We start from the raw sequence: 23,580 nt of genomic DNA, 5'->3' as shown, positions 1-23,580 counted from the left end.
GCTCACGGGGAAGCATGAAATCTTTCTATTTGCATAACTGTAGAATCCTATTCTTTGCATTCAGAAACCTATTTAGGTAATCTTCCCTTCCCTGAGAGGTTTGACTTTACTCAGCCACAGTAAAATGATTTCCTGAATAAAGAAGCTTCAAATGGTGAACTCAGCCAGTCTGTCTCTTGGAATTAAAGATACTGGAGAGGATCCAATTATTCTCTTTTGTTAAGTGAAGAGTTTTCATTTGACAGAAGGAGCCTTGTTCTGCTGCAGAAAGCCACCCCCACCCCTCAGTCAATGTTGGATTCAATACATTACCCTTGGGTATAACAGGCACCATGGTGTGTCTTCTATTTCCTTGTCACAGTATTTCTTGAATTTTTACTGTTTTATTTATTTAAGGCCTTGAGTGGTAAGGGACCCATGTATCTTCGGGACCATCTCCTCTGGTATATCCCCCGAAGTGCATTACGCTCTTCAGAGAACAATCTACTGGTGATCCCCAGCCCAAAAGACATCCAGTAGTTCTTATTTATGATACAGGTTAAGATTCAATATGTTTTGGATTAATTATAACTGAACTCTAGACCGAAATGGAGTTTTCCTTTAAGTAAGTACTGCCCAAACCTGCTCTAAAGGCAGCAGTTCTTCTTTCAGAAGTTCCATTTTCTGCAACAATTCCCTCTCTCTTCTTGTCTGATGATCTTCTAAATGAAGGGCTGTGAACAATCTATGGACCAAAGACTTGACATCATCCACATTTGTAGCATGTTCAGTGCTCAGTTTATCTGGGGGGGGAGAATAAAAGTGGAGTTATTACCACAGCCGTATTCCTGAGAATTTAACTTGGATTCCTAAGAATTTAACCCTCTATTTAAAAACCAGTTCCTGGACTGCAAATTGGTGTGGGGATGTTTTCTTGACAAAGATGAAGGTTAGTTCTGATCATAATAGTCACATGAACACAAATGAAGCTGCTGTACCAAGTCAGACCACTGGACTCTGTTCAGTATTGTCTACTGTGGTTGGCAGCAATTGCCCAGGATCTTAGAAAAGAGTCTTTCACTTCACTTGCTACCTCATCCTTTTAACAAGAGATGCTGGGGACTGAACCAGGGACCTTCTACATGCCAAGCAGAGGCGCTACACTAAGCCGTTCCCCTAGTCCCAAAACACTATGAAAGTTTGTTTGCTTTAAGACTGAAAGAAAGGAAGAACTAGATTTGACTGAGGATCTAAGCTATTTATTTTTTTACACAGAACTGGTTTTTAAAAATTTTAAACATTTGACAGGCAGTCTTCAGACAGGTTAAGGGCAGTCATGGCATTTTGTACCTTTCAGTGGGGGATGTACTCTGTATTCAATACCATTGATGACAAGTTTAAAGTCATTCATCAACAGAAGTTCCATCAGTGTTGAAGCAGAGACCACACTGCCATCTGCAAGAGAACACGACAGCTCATTAGTAATGAAATGCTACATTAAATAAAATCAAAGTATCATTGCCAACTTGATCGCAGACAGTGAGGTTCAGCACATTCCAGATTTACGACACTGATCTTATTGATGAACGGCTGCTGGTAGAACTGGATGTTGGAAAGGATGCAGAATTTCCACTGAAAGCCGCCCCTCCTCCTTTCTAACATAAAATGAAACTCACTGTGGGACAAATCATTTTGAGAGTTTGCCTGTCAACATCAACTAGTGAGAGGGAGAGAGGATAAAGAAACTTAAACACTTAGCAGAACATACCACATGATGTATTTTTTAGTACAGTTATATTCTGCTTTTCACCCCAATGGAGATCCACAGTGGCTAACAATACAGAATGAAAAGAAATGCAACAGACCAAACAAGAAATCCTTTGCACAGCTCTAGGCTCCAACCCACTGGCTAATAGCTAAGGGCCAAAAGCTCTTTAAGCCCATGCCTCTACGCACAGTTCCGCGACAGGTCACTCCGCTGCTCCTAACTATCAGGACCTTGTTTTGGGGAAGACCTGGACATGGGGATGTTCTTGCAAAGTTCCATGCCTTCTGTAACACTCTTAAATCCACGGCCCAGGAAGTCTGCTGCTGCCTTCAGTTGTCATGAATAATCAGGAGGAGACTGATTGTGATGAGCACAAGTTTGCCTCAAAGGGCTCCTGTACTTGCTCCTTTACCGTCCCCTAATGTGCTGAGACTGAAGATGGAAGTCTCCAATCCAATTCCAATTTGTCCTGTCATCCAAAAACAGATACCTTTGCAAAGTGAGCCTCCCCCCCCCCATTCTCAGCATATGGAATTCTTAAACAGCGTAACAAGGAGGGCTTTACAATACGTGATAGTCTTGCTCACGCATGCCATGAAGACTGCATGTCTGTGGCTCATAATACATGCAAACAATTTGTTTCATCTGGCCTCTGCCATATCTAATGAAAGTAATGCCAATCTGTGTGATCTTCTTGATGGCTGATTTATTTATTACTGTATTGATAGTCCATCTGCCTCACTGAGACTCAAAGTACATAACATAGTTAAGTCATAACAGTCCATACAAAGAGACAGCAAATAAACACAGTGCAGGTCAATACAATCAATATGAGGAGACATCAAATGAGCAGTATATTAGGACTAGAATTACTGAATTCTGAATGAGTATAATATACTCGGCATGCTGCAAAGTGTGGATATAATGAAGAAAAATGTTATTACATTAGTAAAAAACACTGAAACAATAGAGTAATATGTGCAGCAAAGTGATAATATGTCCTGTACACAATGGTATAATCTTCCTTAAAATAAAGCACCTTCCTAAACTATTCTGTTACAGTATAGCTCTATTACCTTTATAAAAAGGCTCTCCAGAACAACTCTATTTTACATAGTTTGCAGATTTGAAGGCGCTTGTGGGAAGCTTCCTAACCTTGTCAGGCAGACCATTCCACAAGGAGGGGACCACAACAGAGAATGCACATGTACGGGCAGTTGCTGGTCTTGCCTGTTTGCAGGGCATCGCCTGCAGAAGGTACTGAATGTATGAGCAGAAATGTCATGGTGGTAGAAGAGGTGGTCTTGTTGACATGAGAGTCCAAGGGATGATCACTCATGGTTTTAATTCCTGCGAGGAACAACATTCCAATGCTCCCTCTAAGCCGTGAAGTCTTGTGAGCAAAAATTCTTCTTTGTGAGCTACTGACATTAAAGTTGTGAGCAAGCGATTTGGCCACTGCATAAATTAGTTTGCTCTGGAGCCATTCTCCCTGAGCTAAGACAAAAATGTGTGAGCTGAAGGCTAAAAAATCTGTGAGCTAGCTCACACTAACTCAGAGAGAACACTGGTTGGAACTAATCCTGGGTCACAACATTTCTTATCAAACCAGCACATTTAATGAGATGGTTCATTCCCACACTAATTCCAACAAGGTCTGAAAGGCATAGTTGTGCTTCCAACATATTCCATTGAGGCTGTAAAAACCATGAATCAGTACTCAGAGGAAGTTTTAGGATGGATGAGGGCTAATATGCTGAAGCTTAAACCTGACAAAATGGAGGTCTTACTGTTGGGCAGAACTGTTGCATCTTCTGTTCTAGATGGGCTTGTGCCCAAAGCTAGATATGTGCCAACCCAAGGAGATTAGTCTGTCTACTTCTATCATTGCCTTCCATAAATAGGTGAAGACTTTTCTGTTTGGCCAGGTATTACCTCACTGACCCTCCTTCCTGTGTATGTGGTCTGTTTAACTGTTTTAATCATTTCTATTCTTTGTAGTTTAAAAGCTTGTTTTAATGTTTTTGATTGTTTGCTGCCTTGTCTGATTTAGTGATAAAAAGGAAACCTCTGGCTGAAATAACCTCAAATTTGCATGTTTGTAAGACAGAAGAAAATAACTGTGTCAGCAGTAGAGGGGCAGAAGCAGTGGCCGAGGAGAAGGTCCAGGTAGAAAGATCAGAACTTCTGACCATGATCATGTTGAGGAGGAGGAAAGAACAAGCAATTGGAGACATGGGACTAGAAGAAAGGGGAGGTCAGGTGTCAAAAGGCAGAGTTAGGAATCACCAAGTAAAAACAGACAATGTGAGAATAAATTAATCACTCAGACTGGAAGGGAAGCAAATATCTCCAGACTGAACCCTGAAATACAATTGGAGGGAAATAAATTGAAGAGGAAACTCCAAGAAGAGGATGATAGAAAAGGCAGTCAGATAAACCATCCTTGGTTGTTCACACCCTCAAATCTTTCTCGTATTGGTGAAGTGGCTGATTTTATACAATGAATATTTGTTTTTGTAAAGCACGAACAAGGCATGATGTGAATATGCTAGTACAGTGGCTTTATATAATACTATACTGCTGGCCTTTTTTCTGCACATCCATCACACAAACCAACCGTGCTGCAGGCAAACCCACACTGGCTCTGCCTGATTGGAATTCTGTCAAATGGATTCATGCTGCAACTCTGATTATTGAAGCTGTAAACCAAATACCATCAGCTCTCTTTTACTCCCATTCTGTTTGGAGACAGTCTGGTACAGCATCATTTGAAAGGAGAAACAAATGAAACATTTATGTATGCAACATCCCACTTGCCTTTTGTTATTCACTTTTTAAAAGGTAAAGGTAAAGGTTCCCTTGCTTGAAAGCCAGTCGAATCCGACTCTAGGGTTGCGGTGCTCATCTCCGTTTCAAAGCTGAAGAGCCAGCGCTGTCCAAAGACGTTTCCGTGGTCATGTGGCCGGCATGACTAAACACCAAGGTGCACGGAACGCTGTTACCTTCCCACCAAAGTGGTACCTATTTATCTACTTGCAATTTCTTGCTTTTGAACTGCTAGGTTGGCAGGAGCTGGAACTAGAGACGGGAGCTCACTCCGTCATGCGGCACCCGGGTCTTGAACTGCTGAACTACCAACCTTCCACAGCCTGCAGTTCAGCGTCAGTGTTCACAAATAAAACTACTAGCATAAAAACACTGTCCTGATAAAGGCAACTGAAATCCAATGTTCTAGCAAAAACAGTGTTTGTTTGGAAAGAGAAAGCAGGCTGATGTAGATAAATAAAATAGAAATATTTGTTTAGTGTCTTGTGTGGACCTGTTCTAATCTTAAAATAATCTCCCAAAGAGTTACAGTAGAAACAAAATACACAAGAGCCTCTAGTACTCCCTAACCACAACAGCCTTCTGCAAGATACAATCTTCTGTTTCAGTTATCAAGACACAGATGCACAACTGCCAAACAGACTTTACTTTATCTCAGCTTATAAATGTGCAGAATACAAAGTGGGAAATCATCAAATCCATCAAGGACTGATTTCATTTGAAGTCTGGACTGTCTTTAAAGTAAACTGCTCACATGAATATCCTGTCTTTTCTTTCTAGCACCGGAATGAGCCACATGAGCATTCTTTGTTGGGCTCTCAGGTTTTTGTTAAAAGGCAAAGTACGTTTAAAAAAAAAAAAGCTCCAGGCCTCCCTTTCACAAAAATACTGCTGGATAATGCTATAAAGTAAGATCCCCATCTACAGAGAGTGAAGCCTTTTTTCCCTTAAGTTATGAAAAAGACTGCTACAGTAATTTTAGAAAGTATACTGCCTTTAGCTTTTTGAAGGATATAAGTCTATGTATAGTATAAATGGGCCCGCGTGCCACAGTGTACCCACCTGCTGGCCACTGTCACCTGCTCTCTTGCCCTCTCCCCAGTCCCCTCTAGAACCAGAGCAAGATCGAGGTAGAGAAGCAGCAGCTGATAGAACAGGGGAGGATTTGCACTTGGATCTCACCAATCCCATTCTGACACTCTTATTTATTTATTTAATTCAATTTATACCCCGCCCTCCCCTCCACCACACTGGCACTAACCTGGCAGGGATTCAACATGCGAAACAAACTTTTAAGGTAACATCTGCATCAGTACCTGTCGTGAAGGCTTCTATCTCTTCAATGGCTTTATCCTCCTGCTGTATGTCCTGTATAAAGTCTCTGACAGTCATTAGCATCGGCTTCACAGTAAACTGACAGCGTTCCTTTCTGGAGGGTAACGTAAGGGTTATCACTGGCAACCCATGTTTATAATTAACACTGACTTCTGAGGAGGAAAGAAAAGCATTCAGATTTACCTATTACATGTAAACCAACCCACTTGGTTGCACAATAGAGGTCAGAGCAAATGAAAAACCCCTTGTGGAAAGTCTCATGAACCAAAAAGGCCCATCACCTTCCTAAATGTATGCAACAGAACATTTTGTTGAGAAAATTCTTCTACAGTAAGTAGTGGACCATGATTGACAAGGCTTGTTCTGAAAACCCAGATGGATCTAATTTGCTTCAAAGACAGGTCATGGAACACGAGCCAATAGGTAGAGGTGTGTGTGGGGGATACATATGGGAAGACACACACTTTCTGCTGTACATAGAATCCAGGATGCTGCTGAATTCTACACCAACTATTACTTGTACAAGATCTTGTGCTTCTGACTGGGGTGAAGCATGCTCTTAGGATTCACAAATTCGGTAGCAGGTCTGGCAGGATCTACCAAGTCTCATGACTACCTTAGTTACTGCCATATGCATGTGGATGTATTTCCAAGACTACATATTTCCTTTCATTGCATACCACTCCTGGGGCAACTGAAATTAATATGAGTATTCAAGCCTCTCATGGAATATGGAGGTAGAATCAATATAACATTCAGAAAGTGCTTAGGGTGTTGACCTTGTCTCCTATAAAAGGAGAATCAAATGCAAAATTGCTCAGTCGGGATTCATACAGAAGTTCATCCCCACTTTGGATTTCTCATTTATTATGGGTGCTAATATCTTGCATATTCCATTTGTTATATATGTTAATTAGTTCAGTTATACCTCTCTAACTTTCTCATTGGATATGCTTATGTCTCATCCTGCACTTCCCCAGAATAGATTTTATGTTCATCCCACTTTATCTATGTATCAACAGTTGGGAGTGGTCCTCATCCATTGTGAATCCCCTGGTTACTCTTTCAGTTGGATCTTGTTTTAAACTGGCTTCTCTCAGATATCTCCCCTTTGCAGCCTTTAATATAAACACGTTGGTCTACTGGATGTTTCTGCATCCAATGAAGTGAACACAAATTTTGTTAGTCTCCAAGGTGTCACTAGACTCCTGAGAATTTAGCCAGTAATGGATGAGAAAGCTTACCATCAGATGGCACTAGGGAGCTACAAAGCAACCTTCTGTGATGTCTTAGGTTTCCAATTTTTCTCAGACACAGCATCTGCAAGAAAGATTGATTAGCCATCAGAGATTTCAGCCAAATACATTCCAGGTAAGGGCAGCCTCCAACTCCCCATTCCTCTCCCCCAGAGCACATTTCTATGGGTTAACAGACCAGAAATTATTGAAGATCCCCACTTTAAATCGAAGACTGCCAAAATACTGAGTAACAGGCATCAGGCCAAGATGTCAATCATACTGCTTGGTCAGCAATAATGCTATAAACTCCCCAAGACTAAAGGCTCTTGAGACACTTTAATCCATCATGTTGTAAAGATATCGGAATGAGATTGTATAAAAGGAAGAAGGAATGGTTCTAAGATTGCGATGTGTTAAAAACAGGTTAAGATGTTAGCAAGGATAAAAAGTGTACCAAGTCATGTGTTCCACAAACAGCTGCAGAAGAGATTTATATTCAGGATATGGATTGCTGAGGTTAATTGTAAATGGTCAGAAATAATATGTAAGATCCCTATCCAGAAGAGCCTTGGAACCAAAGCAAGCTCAAATTTATGATGTCGTAAAATCGTTTACAATATGGAATTACCCCTCTCAGAAGTCTCAAATTACCAGCAACAGACTGCTGAGTGTATAGAGCAGATCATCCCACCTGCACATTTACAAATCACTTAAGACAAATTCTACATATTGTATATTTAGGCTCAGGAGTGCTTGTTCTTTTGCTACTGGGTTTGTTTATGAATGACTGAAAAGTGGCTTTAGTAGGCATGTATCAATTTTTTAAATCAAACAGGTATCTTATGGCACTTTAAAGACAAGCAAGTTTTTATTCTAGTACAAGCCTTTATGGAGACACGTTATCAGATGTGGATCATAAGACACCTGTTTGTCTTGGCTGCAATGGTCTAAAAGGGTGACCCTTCTGGAAATACCGCCAAGCTTTAGAACTGACTGATGGCCACGCAGACATGTGGGTTTACAATTGCATTCCTGCAGTCTTTGTGTGCTACCTATGGGCAGAGGCATTCTATCTGAAACACATTTCAGTCTTCCACCACCCCCTTCCCTATAGACATCTTCACGTGTGGAAATGGCTTTTCTATTTTAACCACTCTTCCCTATATGTAAAAAAAGTTTTAACACTGCCTTTTCCACTCACAGCCCCCTTCTTCTCTACTATCCTGTGAAACAAAGTTGGAAAAAAGCCATGTCAGTTTTATGGATACTTTGGAAACTTTACTCCTCTATTGTATATGTGGGGCATACCGTCCGCCCCCCCCCCCACAAATGGCACTTGTATTTGGGTGTCATCTCCCACACTAGATGGAAATGGTATATGTTAGCACTTAAGTGGGAACAGCACAACTTATCCTGTGAATGGCAGTAATGTGCATTCACTGAAGTGTGGAATATTTCCCCAGGGAGAGCTGAAGTGCTCCAAAATGCATGTAAGATTTTGGCCTTACTCTTGTGCAGTCCCAGCAATTTTAGCAGCATCAGCCATTCATGCAGCACCACAATATCAAGGGCCAGCAGTTGCCTGCTAATACTAGTTATCCTTCCCCTCTGTCTGCCACTGGTATGTCATTACTCATACCAGCAGCTTTGGCATACTGCTGTGATTCACACCACTAGTCTGTGCACTGTTATATATACACACACCCCACACTGAAATGTGCAGCATCTTACACACACACACACACACATACACACACACACACACACACACGTTTGGTCATTCTACCAGAACACAAAAAGACAGAGGGCCAATGCAAGGCCCATAGTGTGCTTTTACATTTCTGCAGCTACAGCAACTGTTTGCACACAGCAGCACTTAGTACATGTTTAGCAACCAGTGAATAAAACAAGTGCCTGCTTATAAGGCTTCATACATTAGTCAGTCCTCTATTCAGGAGAAAAAGGATGATAGAAGAATCCTCTAAATAATGAGAGTTGAGGAGCAGCTATGGGAGAAAAACAACTGGAAAAAATCAACACCTGACCAACCCCCTGACCACTATTAAAGGAAGTAAAGGAAAGACCACACAAGATCTGGTCACATATTCCATAGCAGCACTAAAAAAGTAGTGAAGACAAGGGAGTGCAAAGGAGTAGAAAAACCTGAACATTATTTTTCCTACAAGGCAACAAGAACATAGAAGGTAAATCTTCTCACAAAAGTTTTCTTAAAGTTTAATCCTGCACCACCTGCTAGCTACATAGTAGCATCATGAAATGCCGTCCCCAAGCTACAAATAAAAAATAAAGTTCATAAAGTCCATAAAAGCAACACTTTGGACAAGACAAGTACTTCTATAAAGGATAGACAGATATGAGATACAGATAAATATGAATGAGATATAGATATTTGATATATAAGGAGGGAAAGCTGCCCAGTATAGCTCAAACATGTCAAATCTTGGAAGCTCAGCAGGGTCAGTACTTGGATGGGAGACCCCCAAGGAAGACTCTGCAGGGAAGGCAATGGCAAAACACCTCTGCTTCTCACTTGCCTTGAAAGCCCCTTGCTGGGGTCACTGTGAGTCAGTTGGGACCTGATGACACTTCCATACATATATACGATACGTATGTATCATACACAGATTACAGTGGGATTCTTATGCCTAATGGCAGTCAGCCAACTACTTAATGATATGATATGTTCAATTCCTGTTTCAGAATCACAGAGTTGGAAGGGGCTATACAGTCCATCCGGTCCAACTCCCTGCCCAGTGCAGGATCGGTCTAGAGCATCCCTGAGAAATGTTTGTCCAGCCGCTGCTTAAAGACTGTCAGTGAGGGGGAGCTCACCACCTCCCAAGGCAGCTGATTCCATTTGTTGTGTATAACTTTTTTTTTAAAAAAGAGCCTTCTATGGAGGTCAACAGAGAGTAGTGCAGGGACATGCTGGTTCTTCATCTCAAAACATTCATGATGCAACACTCTCAGCTCTGAGTCGTAGCATGAACTCTTCGGCTCTTACTGAAGCCCTAGAACATTCTGTGTCAGCGTGAGCACACTGCCAAGACACTTCTACACTACCAATAAACACTGGATTTTATACCCATTTAATTATCATTGCCCCCTCTTTCCAATCCATTTGTTGACAGCAATGTTCCCTCTAAGCTGTGGAGTCTTGTGAGCAAAACTTCTACTTTGTGAGCTACCGGCATTAAAGTTGTGAGCGAGCCATTTGGCTACTGCATAAATTAGTTTGCTCTGGAGCCACCTCTCCTGAGCTAATACAAAAATGTGTGAGCTGGAGGCTAAAAAACTGTGAGCTAGCTCACACTAACTCAGCTTAGAGGGAACACTGGTTGACAGTGCTGATAATTCATTGTTAGAGATCAGCATTCCTCTTCCCTTTCCGCAGAACATGGTTCTCTGAGGAGAAGAAACCTTTATAAGAAGAAGAACTGGTTGTTATATCCCGCTTTTCTCTACCTGGAGGAGTCTCAAAGCAGCTTGCAATCTCCTTCCCTTCCTCTCCCCACAACAGGCACTTTGTGAGCAGTGTTCCCTCTAAGCTGAGTTAGTGTGAGAGCTAGCTCAGAGTTTTTTAGCCTCCAGCTCACACATTTTTGTCTTAGCTCAGGAAGGTCGGTTCCAGAGCAAACTAACGTATGCAGTAGCCAAACTGCTCACTCACAATTTTAATGCCAGTAGCTCACAAAGTAGAATTGTTGCTCACAAGACTCCAAAGCTTAGAGGGAGTGTTGCTTCTGAGATAGGTGGGGCTGAGAGAGTTCTGGCCCAAGGTCACCCAGCAGGCTGCATATGGAGGAGTGGACAATCAAACCTGGTTCTCCAAAGTCTGCTGCTCTTAACCACTATACCACACTGGCTCGCATTATTAGGCTAGCTGAGTATGATCCCAAATGCGGGACTCCACAGGCACAAAATAAAACCTGGAGTAGCCCCCTCAGACAAAAGGACACATTTATTATAAATGTGAATGCTGCTGTGTTGGTGTATCCAATGGTAAAGCATTCAAGGCCGTACAAAATGCCAGACGAATCATGTCAAAGGATTGTTTATAATAGACACAGAGGGTTCCACATTCTACTGTTCAGGAATTAGTTACAGACCAAGCAGTAACTTTGGGGGACCAAAGGCAGCCATGTTAGACTGCAATAGAAGAGCAGGATTTGAGTCCTGTAGCATCTTGAAGACCAACAAGATTTCCAGGGCTTTTGAGAGTCAATGTTCCCTTTGTCAGATACTCTTGGAAGCTTATACCTGGAAATCTTGACTCTTGTATGCTTATCCCCTGGAAAATTTTGATGGTCTTAAAGGTGCTATTGGACTCAACTGTTGGCCTTTGATTAATGTTAAACAAAAATAATGAAGAAACTGAAAACTAGCACCCTGATTTTTCAAAATGATTTTGTTCAAAGCAAGGCAAGCTATTACTGCCTGTCATATTATCAAAACAAAGCAAGCAAGCATCCTGCTTATGGAATGTTTCCTTTTAATGGTAGCCCTTTTTTTTTCTACATGCAGTCAATATCTAATTATCTATAGCTCCTACTGTCTAATTCTAGTACAATTTTATTTCATTTGCTGCAAATCTCGTGACATAAGCTTAGAAGGATAACCTCTTTTTCTGAGTAATCAATTTAATATACTTGTTTCCTTTCTCTGCTTGCAAAATAAATTATACACATTAACATATAGAGCATACTTGCTTGTTCATCATCTCAAACGGGATTTTAGGAAAAACCCAAACAAAAAGAGATGAATTGCAAAGCAATAAAAAAGGTTGCTGTGGATGCTAGAAACCAAGCCCAAATGACTAGTTCTTTGCTGCGCAAGCAGGGAGTGCAAATTCATCAGACCAGCCATCCAGTTAATGGAAAATGCTGTTTAGTATATAAGAGCCTGGCAGATAAATTAAGGCTGGGAAGGATCAGAAGGAATCAGTCAATCAACAGTAACAATGCTTGATTAATATTAAATAATCTGGCTTTTTGCCAACCAAACGTTTGCCTGCAACCTACGTATTTATCATTTTCTAGCTGGAATTTCAACTGGCTTGATTTTTCCAGCCAAATTTACCATTGAACACTGGAATGGAATGAAATGCCAAGAGGAGTTTATCTGGAAGCAACTGATCCAAGTATATTTCGAAAGGAAAGGCTGAAGAAATTGTACTTCACAGTAACTGTAAACTACTGGACAAACACAATGTACCTATTTATTTCCCCTTGACAATGAAAGTAGATTTCGATTTCTCCAAGTTTCCCTTGAAAATAGGGCTGCAATGCCCTTCTGTTATATATACTGGACAAAGAGGTCAATCCCTATGCAATAGAATAAATGGATGCAAATATTACATCAAAAATCAGAAAGTAGTGGGGGAACATTTTAATCTTTCTGGATATGCTGTTGCAGGTCTAAAAAAAATCCAAAGGGAGAATCCATGAAAAAGTAATGAATTAGAATTCATCAAAAGATTATTTAATATCTCTCCCCCTGGCTGAGAAACTGGGCTTTCCCTCACTTTTAACAGCTAATAGTTCAACAAGACCTACGTTTTAGAGATGATAGCTGACTCATCATGTTATTATATTGCCTCATACTGTAACCCTTTACAGATGTTTATGTTTTCTTATTCTTCCTACAGCACCTTCTGTGATCAGACATTTATCCTACTTTCAGACATTTATCCTGCTTCGCTTATTACTCCGTCCATGTTCTCACTGTCTGTATCTGCACCCCATGAGTGGCTGGAAAGTTTGACTTCTCTCACTGTTCATTATCTGTAGCAACCATATTCATTTCGGCCCCTTACCACAGGGCCTCCCACAAGGAATGACTGACAACAGGTTTCCCCTCCCCTTCTGTGATTTTGATTATAAAATGTCCCTGTAAAAAGATCTTCCAAACCTTATGCATCTGACAAAGTTAGGTCAAATTCATGAACAGAACAAAATGAAAAAAGAGCTGAATCCCAAATTTTATTTCAAAGAGATGTTTTGCGTTGCTCAGCTGGAATCAAAAACAGACTGGCTCTTTATATGGACCAAAATTAGATGTTTGAGCAGCAGCGAATTTAGGATAGAATTAGATGTTATGATGGTGGGACCCTGTCAAAAGTCCTATGAATTCACATAAAGCAGAGGATAGGAATTAAAAGTGCAACACGGGTGCCATGCTTTCCTACCAAAAACCCATCAATTTTAGCTTTTTTCCTACTTGCATGAATTACTTCTGTTCATGGAAGCACACTTTGGGGGGGGGGGACTACCGAACAAAAACAAACAAAAGTTTAGAAGGAAGAACAGGGAGGGATGAGAGTTTGGGTAGGGTTATGGTCCTTTCTCCCATATGTCAATGCTGCGCTTTAAATTATCATGCTACTTTACAGGAATTTGGTATCACATGGGGCAACCATCACCATGTCTAGTTTGGCTCTTAGTGCCAGGAATAATTAGACCACTAAAACCTCAGAAGATTACTGTGATGCTGTTGTGTTCAGATGGAATTAATCACAGAATTGCTGCTTAATTATATTTCAGTGCCAATGATAATTCAGTAATTCCTTGAAGTAAGTGGTCAGTCTTTCCATAATTTCATAGTACAAGCTTTTTACAGACAGTGGGTATAGTAAAATTAATGAGCGAAAGAAGGATAATTCCCACTCCTACAGGCAGTACAAGGTCACAGATTTATGCCAGAACTCAATGCTGCCTCTCATTTTAAATATTGTGTTAGCTCCAGAGATAAGACTGTTCCAAAGGGCTCAAAATGCACCAGCCTGACTCAGAAACAATTACACATGATTAGGGAGTCAAGACTGGGATATCCACTTCCGTCTGCATTGCACATGTGGCCCCTGAATCAGGAAGGGAAATCTGCTTGCACGTCTCCCTTACTGGGTTGGTGGTAACAGTGCTTGATCCGTGTGGACTCCCTATGGGACCAACAGTCCATTATTTGCAGCCACACTGATTTTAATCTGCAAAAGAAAGCATCACAACATTCTCTTCACCCCCCAGTTACATGAAGAACAGAGAACTTATAAATTCTTGGCTTAATAATGCCTTGGATATTAGAGAACATCTCCTCTTAGTACTCAACTGCTAATAAAATGATCTGTTCAGAACTGATAGTTGTAGCCTATTCTTTGGCCACAATAGTCATGCTAGCTGCATGCAAAATATTAAACTGAAACAGAGATGTAGTCAACCATCTGAATATTCTGTTCTAGCTTAACATACTGACTCATGTAAAACTCTAGCAGCATGTAATATGAATCACAGGTTGAACTGCTGTTCAGATAAATTACTGTGCTAGTAGTGGAGCTAACTGCAAGTGGAGGGAAATGGAATTAATTTCTCACAGTGTCAAAAAATTCAGTTCAAGCAGTGATGACCCAAGAGCTGAAGATTGATTTGTAAGAAACCACTACAGATTGTAAGGGGGAAAAGCAGAATGTTTTTATAACATGAAGGAAGAGGACAGTAGAGACAAGTTTTGTTAAACTGCATTTCCTGAGCTTGCAGAAATACAACCTTGGGATGACTATTCCAAATGCTTTTTATTAGGTCTCTGGTACACATTTATGATAAACTGCTAGTGAAGTTGTTGCAATTCAGAAGTCAGCCATCCAAGACCAGCTTTACAGGCTTATAATTCAAATCCTCTATGTAAGAAAACACTATACAAGAATATAGCACTATTGTATTTTATTTACTTACTAGATTTTACCACAGCTTTCTACAGCATAAGAGTGGCTTGCAGCATTAAAACTAATATTTTAAATTACAAAAATCCATATAAAAATTATTCAGCTTTTATTTGCCACTAATGCACCCCTGTCTTGCACTTGGCATTGGTTCAATCACCACAGAGTGTGACTTCTTATAGTACAATTCTGCCATTGATTCCTAACCGTTGGAAAATAATTAGCTGAAGACAAATTAAAAGCTATTCCATACGAAAGTAATTGGGTGTTTCAGCAACACGTCATTCCCAAGAAAAGTACACGAGCAATATTCTGTTAAAATATCTGGGACATTTTGTCCTCCTGCACCTGGCTATGATCAAGGATCTGATTTTATCCCCTCTACTCACCCTAGCTTCTTCATCATGGACACTTGCATATAATTTGTCAAAGAAAATGCTTCAGGTTAGCATGCTGGACCAGAGAGGAGGGGCTTAAGATCTCTCCCCCCCCACACACACACCATTTTCACAAGCAGAAATTGCCATGGGGAGTGCCATTTGTTTGGTTGTCAGTACACATGCAGCTCCCAAAAGAGGCAAAAAGTGGCTCTCCAGAGTTATTTCAGGATGAGAAAATAGTGTGTGTGCATGCGTGCAGGCACGCACAGGTGTGGGTGTGTCCAAGCCTTCTCTCCCCACAGCCCACATCAAATCAGGCCCCCCCCATGCTTGGAAAGTGCACGGCTCCTAGAAAATGTAACAAGCACTTAGTCAAGATTGTATCTAGGCCCTAGCTTCTCCTGTGCCCTTTGGACGAAAACAGCAACTTCCTACTGCCTAGAAGTGGCAGGCATCTTGTTGATCAAGCAAAGCTTCTATGAAGCTGCCATGAAGTATGTGTTACTGAAAAACTCAAATCCTATGCAGAGTTACTCCAGTCTAAACTCACTGAAGTCTATTGACTTATACAACATGAGCCCTTTTTTTTAGTGTTTCCCAGTAATTCCTAGCAAGCCTTCACTCTAGCATTGCCCAGCCTTTTAAGCCCATGCACCAGAACGTCAGACCTAAAAATTCAAAGGCTTTTCTTTATGTTAGTAATATCATTTGGAGCTCGCATCATATGAAAGCTACTGTTCTAGATTAAATTCTATTCCATATAAACTTAACTCTAGCCCCTATTCTTTTAAATCACTATAGCACCTTTATTATTATTTTTAATTAAAGCGAGGTCAAAGTAAAAAAATGTTAACACAAATAATCATTCATGTGAACACAGTTCTACTCCAGGCTCTGCTGAGAACTCAACAGAGTAAACTGAAACTAGCCACAGAGATAGAGAAAGAGAGAGCGAGAGGAAGGGAGGGAGGAAGAGCATTAAAATGAAAATAGTATGAAATCTGACAAGGGCAGTACTGGAATATACTGGGATCTACTGGGAAGCTATCTGTAAATTTCAGTTCCATAACAGATGAAGAACTGATGAGGAAAACAGCACTCTGTGGGTCTTTCCATGTCAAGAAAACAATGCATGCCCCTTTCCCTGCATGTTGCAGTCCTGATCAAAATCTGGTCTGCATGCCTGGAAACTGAGTGCCCAGTGCAGAACTCACAAGTGCACATTTGACTGACAGCCTCTGTGGCAGACCCAGACTCAGTAAATGTGTATTGTGTAAGGCCCTACGTTTAAGGTTGCTCAATGAATTTCAAAGGTAAGTGATGATACGAATACAGGTCTTCGCAGTCCCAGTCCCACAGAGTAATCGCAAGGCTATAGTCACTCAAGTAACTCAAAACCCCATGGGGTGGCTATGATAGTCTGTTGCAGTGAACTCTCTCTCACATACACAAAAAAGAACCATGTAGCCCTTTAGAGACTTACCGATGCACACATTTTCATGGGCTATAGCCCCCTTTCACCTGATGCACATAGTGTATTCTCAGTGAATTCTCAGTGTCTTACTTGAGGATTCCACTCTCTAGAATGAAAGAACCCTATTCTGAAAACAATGGCCATAGCTTTGAAGATCACGAAACATTAAGATAGAGATATAAATATGGAATATTCCTTGCAGGTTTTGCACAAACAAGTTATTATGTCAGAGAAGAAGAGAAAACAAGCAGAGTGAGGCTGTGCATAGAAAACTGAAAAATAAAACTGGGCAAGTGAAGGAAGTAACCCAGCATCAGTTCCTTCAGTTTAAGTGACAGCCAAAGCAAAACAGAAGGGAGCTTTTTAATATATTCTTCCACAGATGCAGTTTTGCCTGTCAGTGTGAGTAATCACGCATTCATGCTGTTCAGTGTTTTAGACAGTACTTCATTTGCCTTCACTATAATAAACTGTCTATGTCTCCACATTCCACAATGGCCCTTAATAAGCCACTGTAAGATTACAATTTTACATACAATCCTGTGGCATTAAAAATGCCAGTTTCAAAAGAAATGTGATGAAATGCATCTCATCACTGTAAAAATTCCACACCCAAAGTTCTCTTGGCAAACTAAACGGTCAACAACAAGTACAGAACAGTTTTGCAAATTCTCATTCATTTCTATCAAATGCAGTGTTTAGGAGCTTATGTGAACCCTCTTACTCTTCAAAAGCCAGTCTTTAGATTGCATTTTTCAAGTAAATTGAAAATGGAAACTAGCAACCAACTCAAAGCTTATATTCTCAAAAGGGGTGAACAGCCTCTGCAACACTGAAGGGTACCATAAACTTAAAATCCCAATTAAAACTTGCAAATGAAACAGCTTACACCAATGTGCATTGATTTCTTGAGTACAAAGGGTTTCTATTAGCTTCTATATGTACTATTCTTCAGGGATTTATATCCTGAAAAGCAGTATCTCAATCCCTAAACTGATGTATATTAAAAACACTTGGGCAGCCACAAAGTATCCAACCTCCAGGTGGTTTGATACAAAATCACAGCACTGAGGCTGCAGCACTGTGTAAAAATACAGATGGACATGTAAAGTCCCAAAGATAATCTATTTCAAAGTTTATAAACTAACATTTGATACATTCATACGTTTCCAACATGAAGTCTTCTTTTATAGTTAAAGGAAGATGGCCTGAAGAAATATTGAAATGACAGAACCTAGGTATTCATCGCCACTGACCACTTTAGAGAAGACTTTGGCTGTACCGGAAGAGGGCTTGGCTGTACTCTAATATATTGAATTGTTTAAGGAGTCCTGTGTGGACCATATTGTATGAGTATATTAGTCATGAGAAGTCCTTGGCTGTACAGGAAGAGAGTTTGGCTGTATTCTAATGTATTTAAGCTGTTTAAGGAGTCCTATGTGGACCATATTGAATATATATGAATGTATTAAATGTTAGTTGTTTATAAACTTTGAAATAGATTATCTTTAGGACTTTAGATGTCCATCTGTATTTTTTACACAGTGCTACAGCCTCAGTGCTGTGATTTTATATCAAACTTGCTTTCACTGTGTTACCATTTTATATTTATACAACCTCCAGGTGGTGGCTGGAGATTTCCTGCTATTACAACTAATTTCCAGGCAACAGATCAGTTCACCTGGAGATCAGGTGGTCGCTGGAGGTTTCCTGCTATTACAACTGATCTCCAGGCAACAGAGATCAGTTCACCTGGAGAAAATGGCTGCTTTGGAAGGTGGATTCAATGGCACCGTACCCTATTTAAATCCCTCCCTTCCCCAAACCCCACCCTCCTCAGGCTCCACCCTCAAAATCTCCAGGTATTTCCAAACCCAGAACTGGCAACCCTAGTCTTGGCCAGTGTTCCCTCTAAGCCGAGTTAGAGTCACAGTTTTTTTAGCCTCCGGCTCACACATTTTTGTCTTCGCTCAGGAAGGATGGCTCCAGAGCAAGCTAATTTATGCAGTAGCCAAATCGCTAGCTCACAACTTTAATGCCAGCAGCTCACAAACTAGCAAATTTTTGCTCACAAGACTCCACAGCTTAGAGGGAACACTGGTCTTGGCCCCTCTGTCCTGTTTGTTGTCCTTCTTCCCGAACAACTAGTTAGATGCTGAGTCAAACAGGATGCTACTGGACTAAATGGATCACTAGACTGATTCAGCAAGGCTCTTCTTCTATGCTTAAGTTTGTACCTGCAAAAAATGAAACATATAACCCAGCCAATACTTAGCAGGTTTGGTAAGACTAAGTAGCTCTACACATTAATAATGTGGGGTAGGGATAACTGGACCAGAGCAGGCAGAGTAATCCATATGGATTCAGATGGACTTTAATAACCCCACACAGATGTATAAAAATGTATTATCCCCAGAGGTCATTTCGGGGGGGATCACGGGGGATCGCAGTTCCCCTGGGTGAGGTATGGGGGGCGGGGCACATGAGCCGCCGCCGCCAGCCGGGACCATTGGGGGCGGGGTGTATGGCCTTATGACACACTTCCGGTGATGTCAGGGGGTGTGGCCTTATGACACACTTCTGGTGATGTCAGGGGCTGTGGCATATGCTAATGAGTTATGCTAATGAGTTCCCCTAGCTCTTTTTCTACGAAACGATCCCTGATTATCCCTTTGGTGACATCCATTTTATTGGACTCGCATTTAGCATAAACAGAAGAACTGACGTCCCTATTTGCCATTAAGAAAGCCTATTACATTTTGAATAACTGAATTAAACAAAAGGCTTGAAAGGTACAGATTAGCTTTCCAAATGAGTATAAAGGACATTAAAAAGACCTTTCATAATTGAAGATTTCTGCTTAACAGCAGCCCATATTAAAATTCCCCAAATGACACTTACTGGCAAATGAGTAAATGCTATTTTTAATTTTGCTGGAAATTAATGATAAGAGACCTACTGGTATGCATAAGGGAAACCGTAGATGACAAGCATGTCTAAACAAATAACTGTAAAAATCCAGAATACAAAATGAGATAAATATTGCACTGATCTGCAGGAAATGGAGCTGGAGATAGATTTACAATATATTGCAGTTTCCAAGGGTGTACTGCAATACTTCTTTCAACAGTACTACAACGCCTCTTAACCAAAATTAATGGAACAGTATTAATATTTGGCAAGAACTAAGAATTCCAAAACAAGTATGATTACCATGAACAATGGATTTATAAAACCAGCTTGCTTCAAAGTAAGCATAGCCTGAAAGGAGACTAGCATACCAAACCTTAACAGGAATTCCTACCTGAAATGTAGGAGACTAAAATCCCTGAAATAGAAGTGTTATGTTGTTCATGGCTTGCTGTTGCTGAGTCTTCAGACTGGACCACATGATATTGAAAACAGTTAAACAATAACTGACATCTTAATGTTTGTGAAATGAAGTTCCATGTTTGTGAAATGCAGTTCCATTTGACCTACCTGGCCTTCTCTTTATAACACAGATTTTTGTACTCGCTTTTCAGTTACCAGAGATCAATATGCTGTTCAGTTTAATAAAACCACCAAAACATTATATGAAAACATAAAGTTCCATACCAGCTTTACTGCAGAGACAGTTTTACTACCCAATTCTTCAACTTCCCCAACATGCATACACAAGAGATTAAAATCAGGACTCAAGAAACCTAGTAATTAAGTTTCTAGATATCCCTCAGATCCATCAGTTTCTCTTACAGTATTTCCTTAAAAAAAGACATGGATACTCAATGACATGACCTTTCACAATATTTATAATTATATATTTTTCTCATAAAATATAAAGTAGTTATCATTGCAAATGAAAAAAATTCTCACTTTTAATTGCAGAAAACAAGAGTGATTTACTTCCATTTTGTGCAAAATATCCCATGGGAGAATTAGTCAGTTAGGGGACTTTTACTGATAAAGAAACTGTATGTTTTTCCTCCATTTTCCTAGTTAGAAATGTGTATTAGGCCTTATTTGTACCTTTTCTGAAGAAAAACTGTGATGCTTAAACAACAGTTTGTTTCAGAACCCTTGGTGGGTCTACTAGATATACATAATAGACCACAATTTGTATGTAAAACCTGCTTAGTCTGCTGCTTGCCACCTTCCTTACTACCTTCCAAGCTTCTGCTTCCCAGGTGATGACGGTACATTGATGCCCTATCAGTAGGTAATATCTTGTGATCTAGCCATTACATCTTATCCAACTTGAACCTAAGGACTATAGAAAGTCCCATAATTTCATCGTTGTCCTAAATAAACCCCAATCCATTTCTGTGACCCAAGTAATGTAATCCAATGCTGACAATAAGACTGGCAGTAAAATACTCCCCCCCCGCCCGCTTAGCAACTAAAACAATATTAAGTCAAAATAGTCAGAGCGTAATGAAGCAATAACACCTCATTCTACTGCCTCTTAAAGCCTATTCAACAGGGTTTTTAATTTAAAAAGAATAACCACCAATGGCCAGTGTGGTAAAAGCCAAGAACCATTTTGGCACAGCATATGAGTTGACATGCATTATCTTCCTTTTCACAAACGGCAACATGTGACACATCCTTATGGCCAACTACACGAGTTGGGTTTGGACTTGCTTTCCTCACAGACACAAAGCAGTTGCAGGGAACACTGGGGGATCATTTTGGTGTGTGAGTATGATGTAGTGTGAGAAGTGGTTCCTGGCTTCTTCCTATGCCATTTTCCCAAGCCAAAATGGAGCCTGTGGGGCTCTTTGAAGATGCACATGCAGCTTTGAAGTTATGGAAATAATCCCCCCTCCCAAGCCATTTTGGCTTGGGAAATATAGCACGGGGTGGGAGAGTAGGAGCCCCTCCTCCCCTTATACCAAGATCCTGAGCTTTAAAAATGATATTCCTGAAGCTGCTGTATGGCTACAGGGAAAACAGGTTCGGGTCCAACTCATTAAACAAAGGTATTGATTAAAAAGGCTTCAAGGCTAGTGTTGGGACACAGCCCTTGTAGCTCTTCTAGATGATCTCTGGCTGCAGTTGGATCAAGGCAGTTCAGCATTTCTGATCTTGTTGGATCCCTCTGCAACATATGATATGGTGGACCACTCGATTTTGGTCCACCATTTGGTTTTCCTTGGGATTTGTGGCATGGCTTTATCTTGCTTTGCCTCATTTCTCCAGGAACACTGTCAGAGGGTGTTCTTCGGGGGCAGGGGGTCTTTCTGGGCAACCTGTGGTCTGTGGGGTACCCCAGGGATTGGTCTTGCCCCCAATGTTGCTTTACACCTATATGCGCCCTCTAACGGAGCTCATCAGGAGATTTGGAGTTGGTTGCCACCAATATCCTGGTGATACCCAGTTCTTCCTCCTGTTGGATAAACAACCAGAAGTGCCTCTCTCTTCTCTGACCCAGTGCCCAGACACCGTTGTTAAATGGTTGAGGCAGTTGATTGAAACTTAATCCATCGAAGACTGAAGTCATGTAGCTAGGTAAGACTGGGCCTGTGTAAGGGTTGCAGCTTCCGGCTCTGGATGGTGTCCAGTTCTTGTTAGCAGACTCTGTGATGAGTCTGGGGGTCTGGCTGGATGCTTCTTTTACCTTGGACAAGCAGATGTCCATAGTTCCAGGGCAGGCTTTTTTCTATCTACACCAGGCCCATCAGCTGGCCACTTATCTGTCCCAGCCAGACCTGGCCATAGTGATTCATGCCACAGTCACCTCCAGAATAGACTATTATAATTCACTCCATGCACAACTGCTTTTGAAGGCCCTTCGGAGACTAAGTTGTCCAAAACGCAGCTGCCAAGCTTCTGACATCTTGGTCTTCACATATACATGGTCTTGAAGCAGTTGCATTGGCTACCTATCAGCTTCTGGGTCAGATTCAAGGTGCTGTTTTTGACCTTTAGGGTCCTAAACAGTCTGGGACCATCTTACCTGAGGGACTGCCTCTCCCTTTATGACCCCCCCTCAATGGCTGCAGTCATCATCTCGCAGCCTAGTGGCGGTGCTGGGCCCTCAGGGTGCACGTTTGGCATCCATCAGGGCAAGGGCTTTTTCTGTTGTAGCCCCATCCTGGTGGAATGCCCTCTCAGATGAGACCTGGGGGCCCTGATGGATGGAGGTTCTGCAGGGCCTGTAAGGCTGAGCTTTTCTGTCAGGCCTTCCCTGGTTAAGTGTATTTTTGGGGCTTAATGCTGGATCCACCGCTATCAGTTTTAAATTGTTTCTGTTACTCTGTATTTTATACTGTTTTAACTATATTTATTACCTCTGTTTTTATACTTCTGTGAACTACTCTAAGCCCCACTTTGTGGGGGAGGGGTGGTATATAAACTGAAATAATAAAATAAATATATAAATAAGCATTGTGATGGTTGGTCCATACAGGCTGAATGTGCAGGTGAACCAGTCTTGAAAAAGAGAAACACATCTATTTTATTCTCATTTATTAAGATGATTAAATGAGGTGTTTCTAGTCCTCCAAACCAGCACACTTATAAAGCACCAGATAACAGCAGGAGCAACCTTAAGCATAATTTATAAGGAATGTAATACCATAATTGGAACTTCTGGAAGAACAGGTAGCCTAGTAGCTGTCAAAGATACCCAAATATTACCTCAGAGCCTCATGCATGCACATGTGTGTTTTTATACACCATTGTCTTTAGGACCCTGGAGATACTTCTGATGATTTTCCTTGTTACCTCCTGGAAATTTTCAGTATTGTGTAGTTGGCTGGCCTGGCCCAGCCTATCCTTCACTTTTAACTACGGTTCAGCATTTGTACGTGTGAAAAGAGGCCAGGATCCTCTCTTCCCTTTTCCTTTGGTCTATACTGGCC

The 23,580-nt window shown here is 41.0% G+C and overlaps 1 protein-coding gene across 1 annotated transcript in view; it reads right to left on the bottom strand.

Annotated features, from left to right (window-relative positions):
- Positions 1-23,580, bottom strand: part of CCDC109B (coiled-coil domain containing 109B) — a 94,297-nt gene that overhangs the window by 3,310 nt on the left and 67,407 nt on the right. Inside the window, exons 2-5 of the mRNA XM_015426445.1 lie at positions 7,156-7,231; positions 5,893-6,063; positions 1,330-1,434; positions 622-782 (exon numbers count right to left, since the gene is read on the bottom strand). Of these exons, the coding sequence (XP_015281931.1) occupies positions 622-782; positions 1,330-1,434; positions 5,893-6,063; positions 7,156-7,231 (513 nt within the window). The remainder of the gene's footprint in view (positions 1-621; positions 783-1,329; positions 1,435-5,892; positions 6,064-7,155; positions 7,232-23,580) is intronic.

Source organism: Gekko japonicus, unplaced genomic scaffold, assembly GCF_001447785.1.
Source record: "Gekko japonicus isolate JY-2015 unplaced genomic scaffold, Gekko_japonicus_V1.1 scaffold173, whole genome shotgun sequence".
Taxonomy (NCBI): Eukaryota; Metazoa; Chordata; class Lepidosauria; order Squamata; family Gekkonidae; genus Gekko; species Gekko japonicus.
This window is presented reverse-complemented; position numbering and strand designations above follow the sequence as displayed.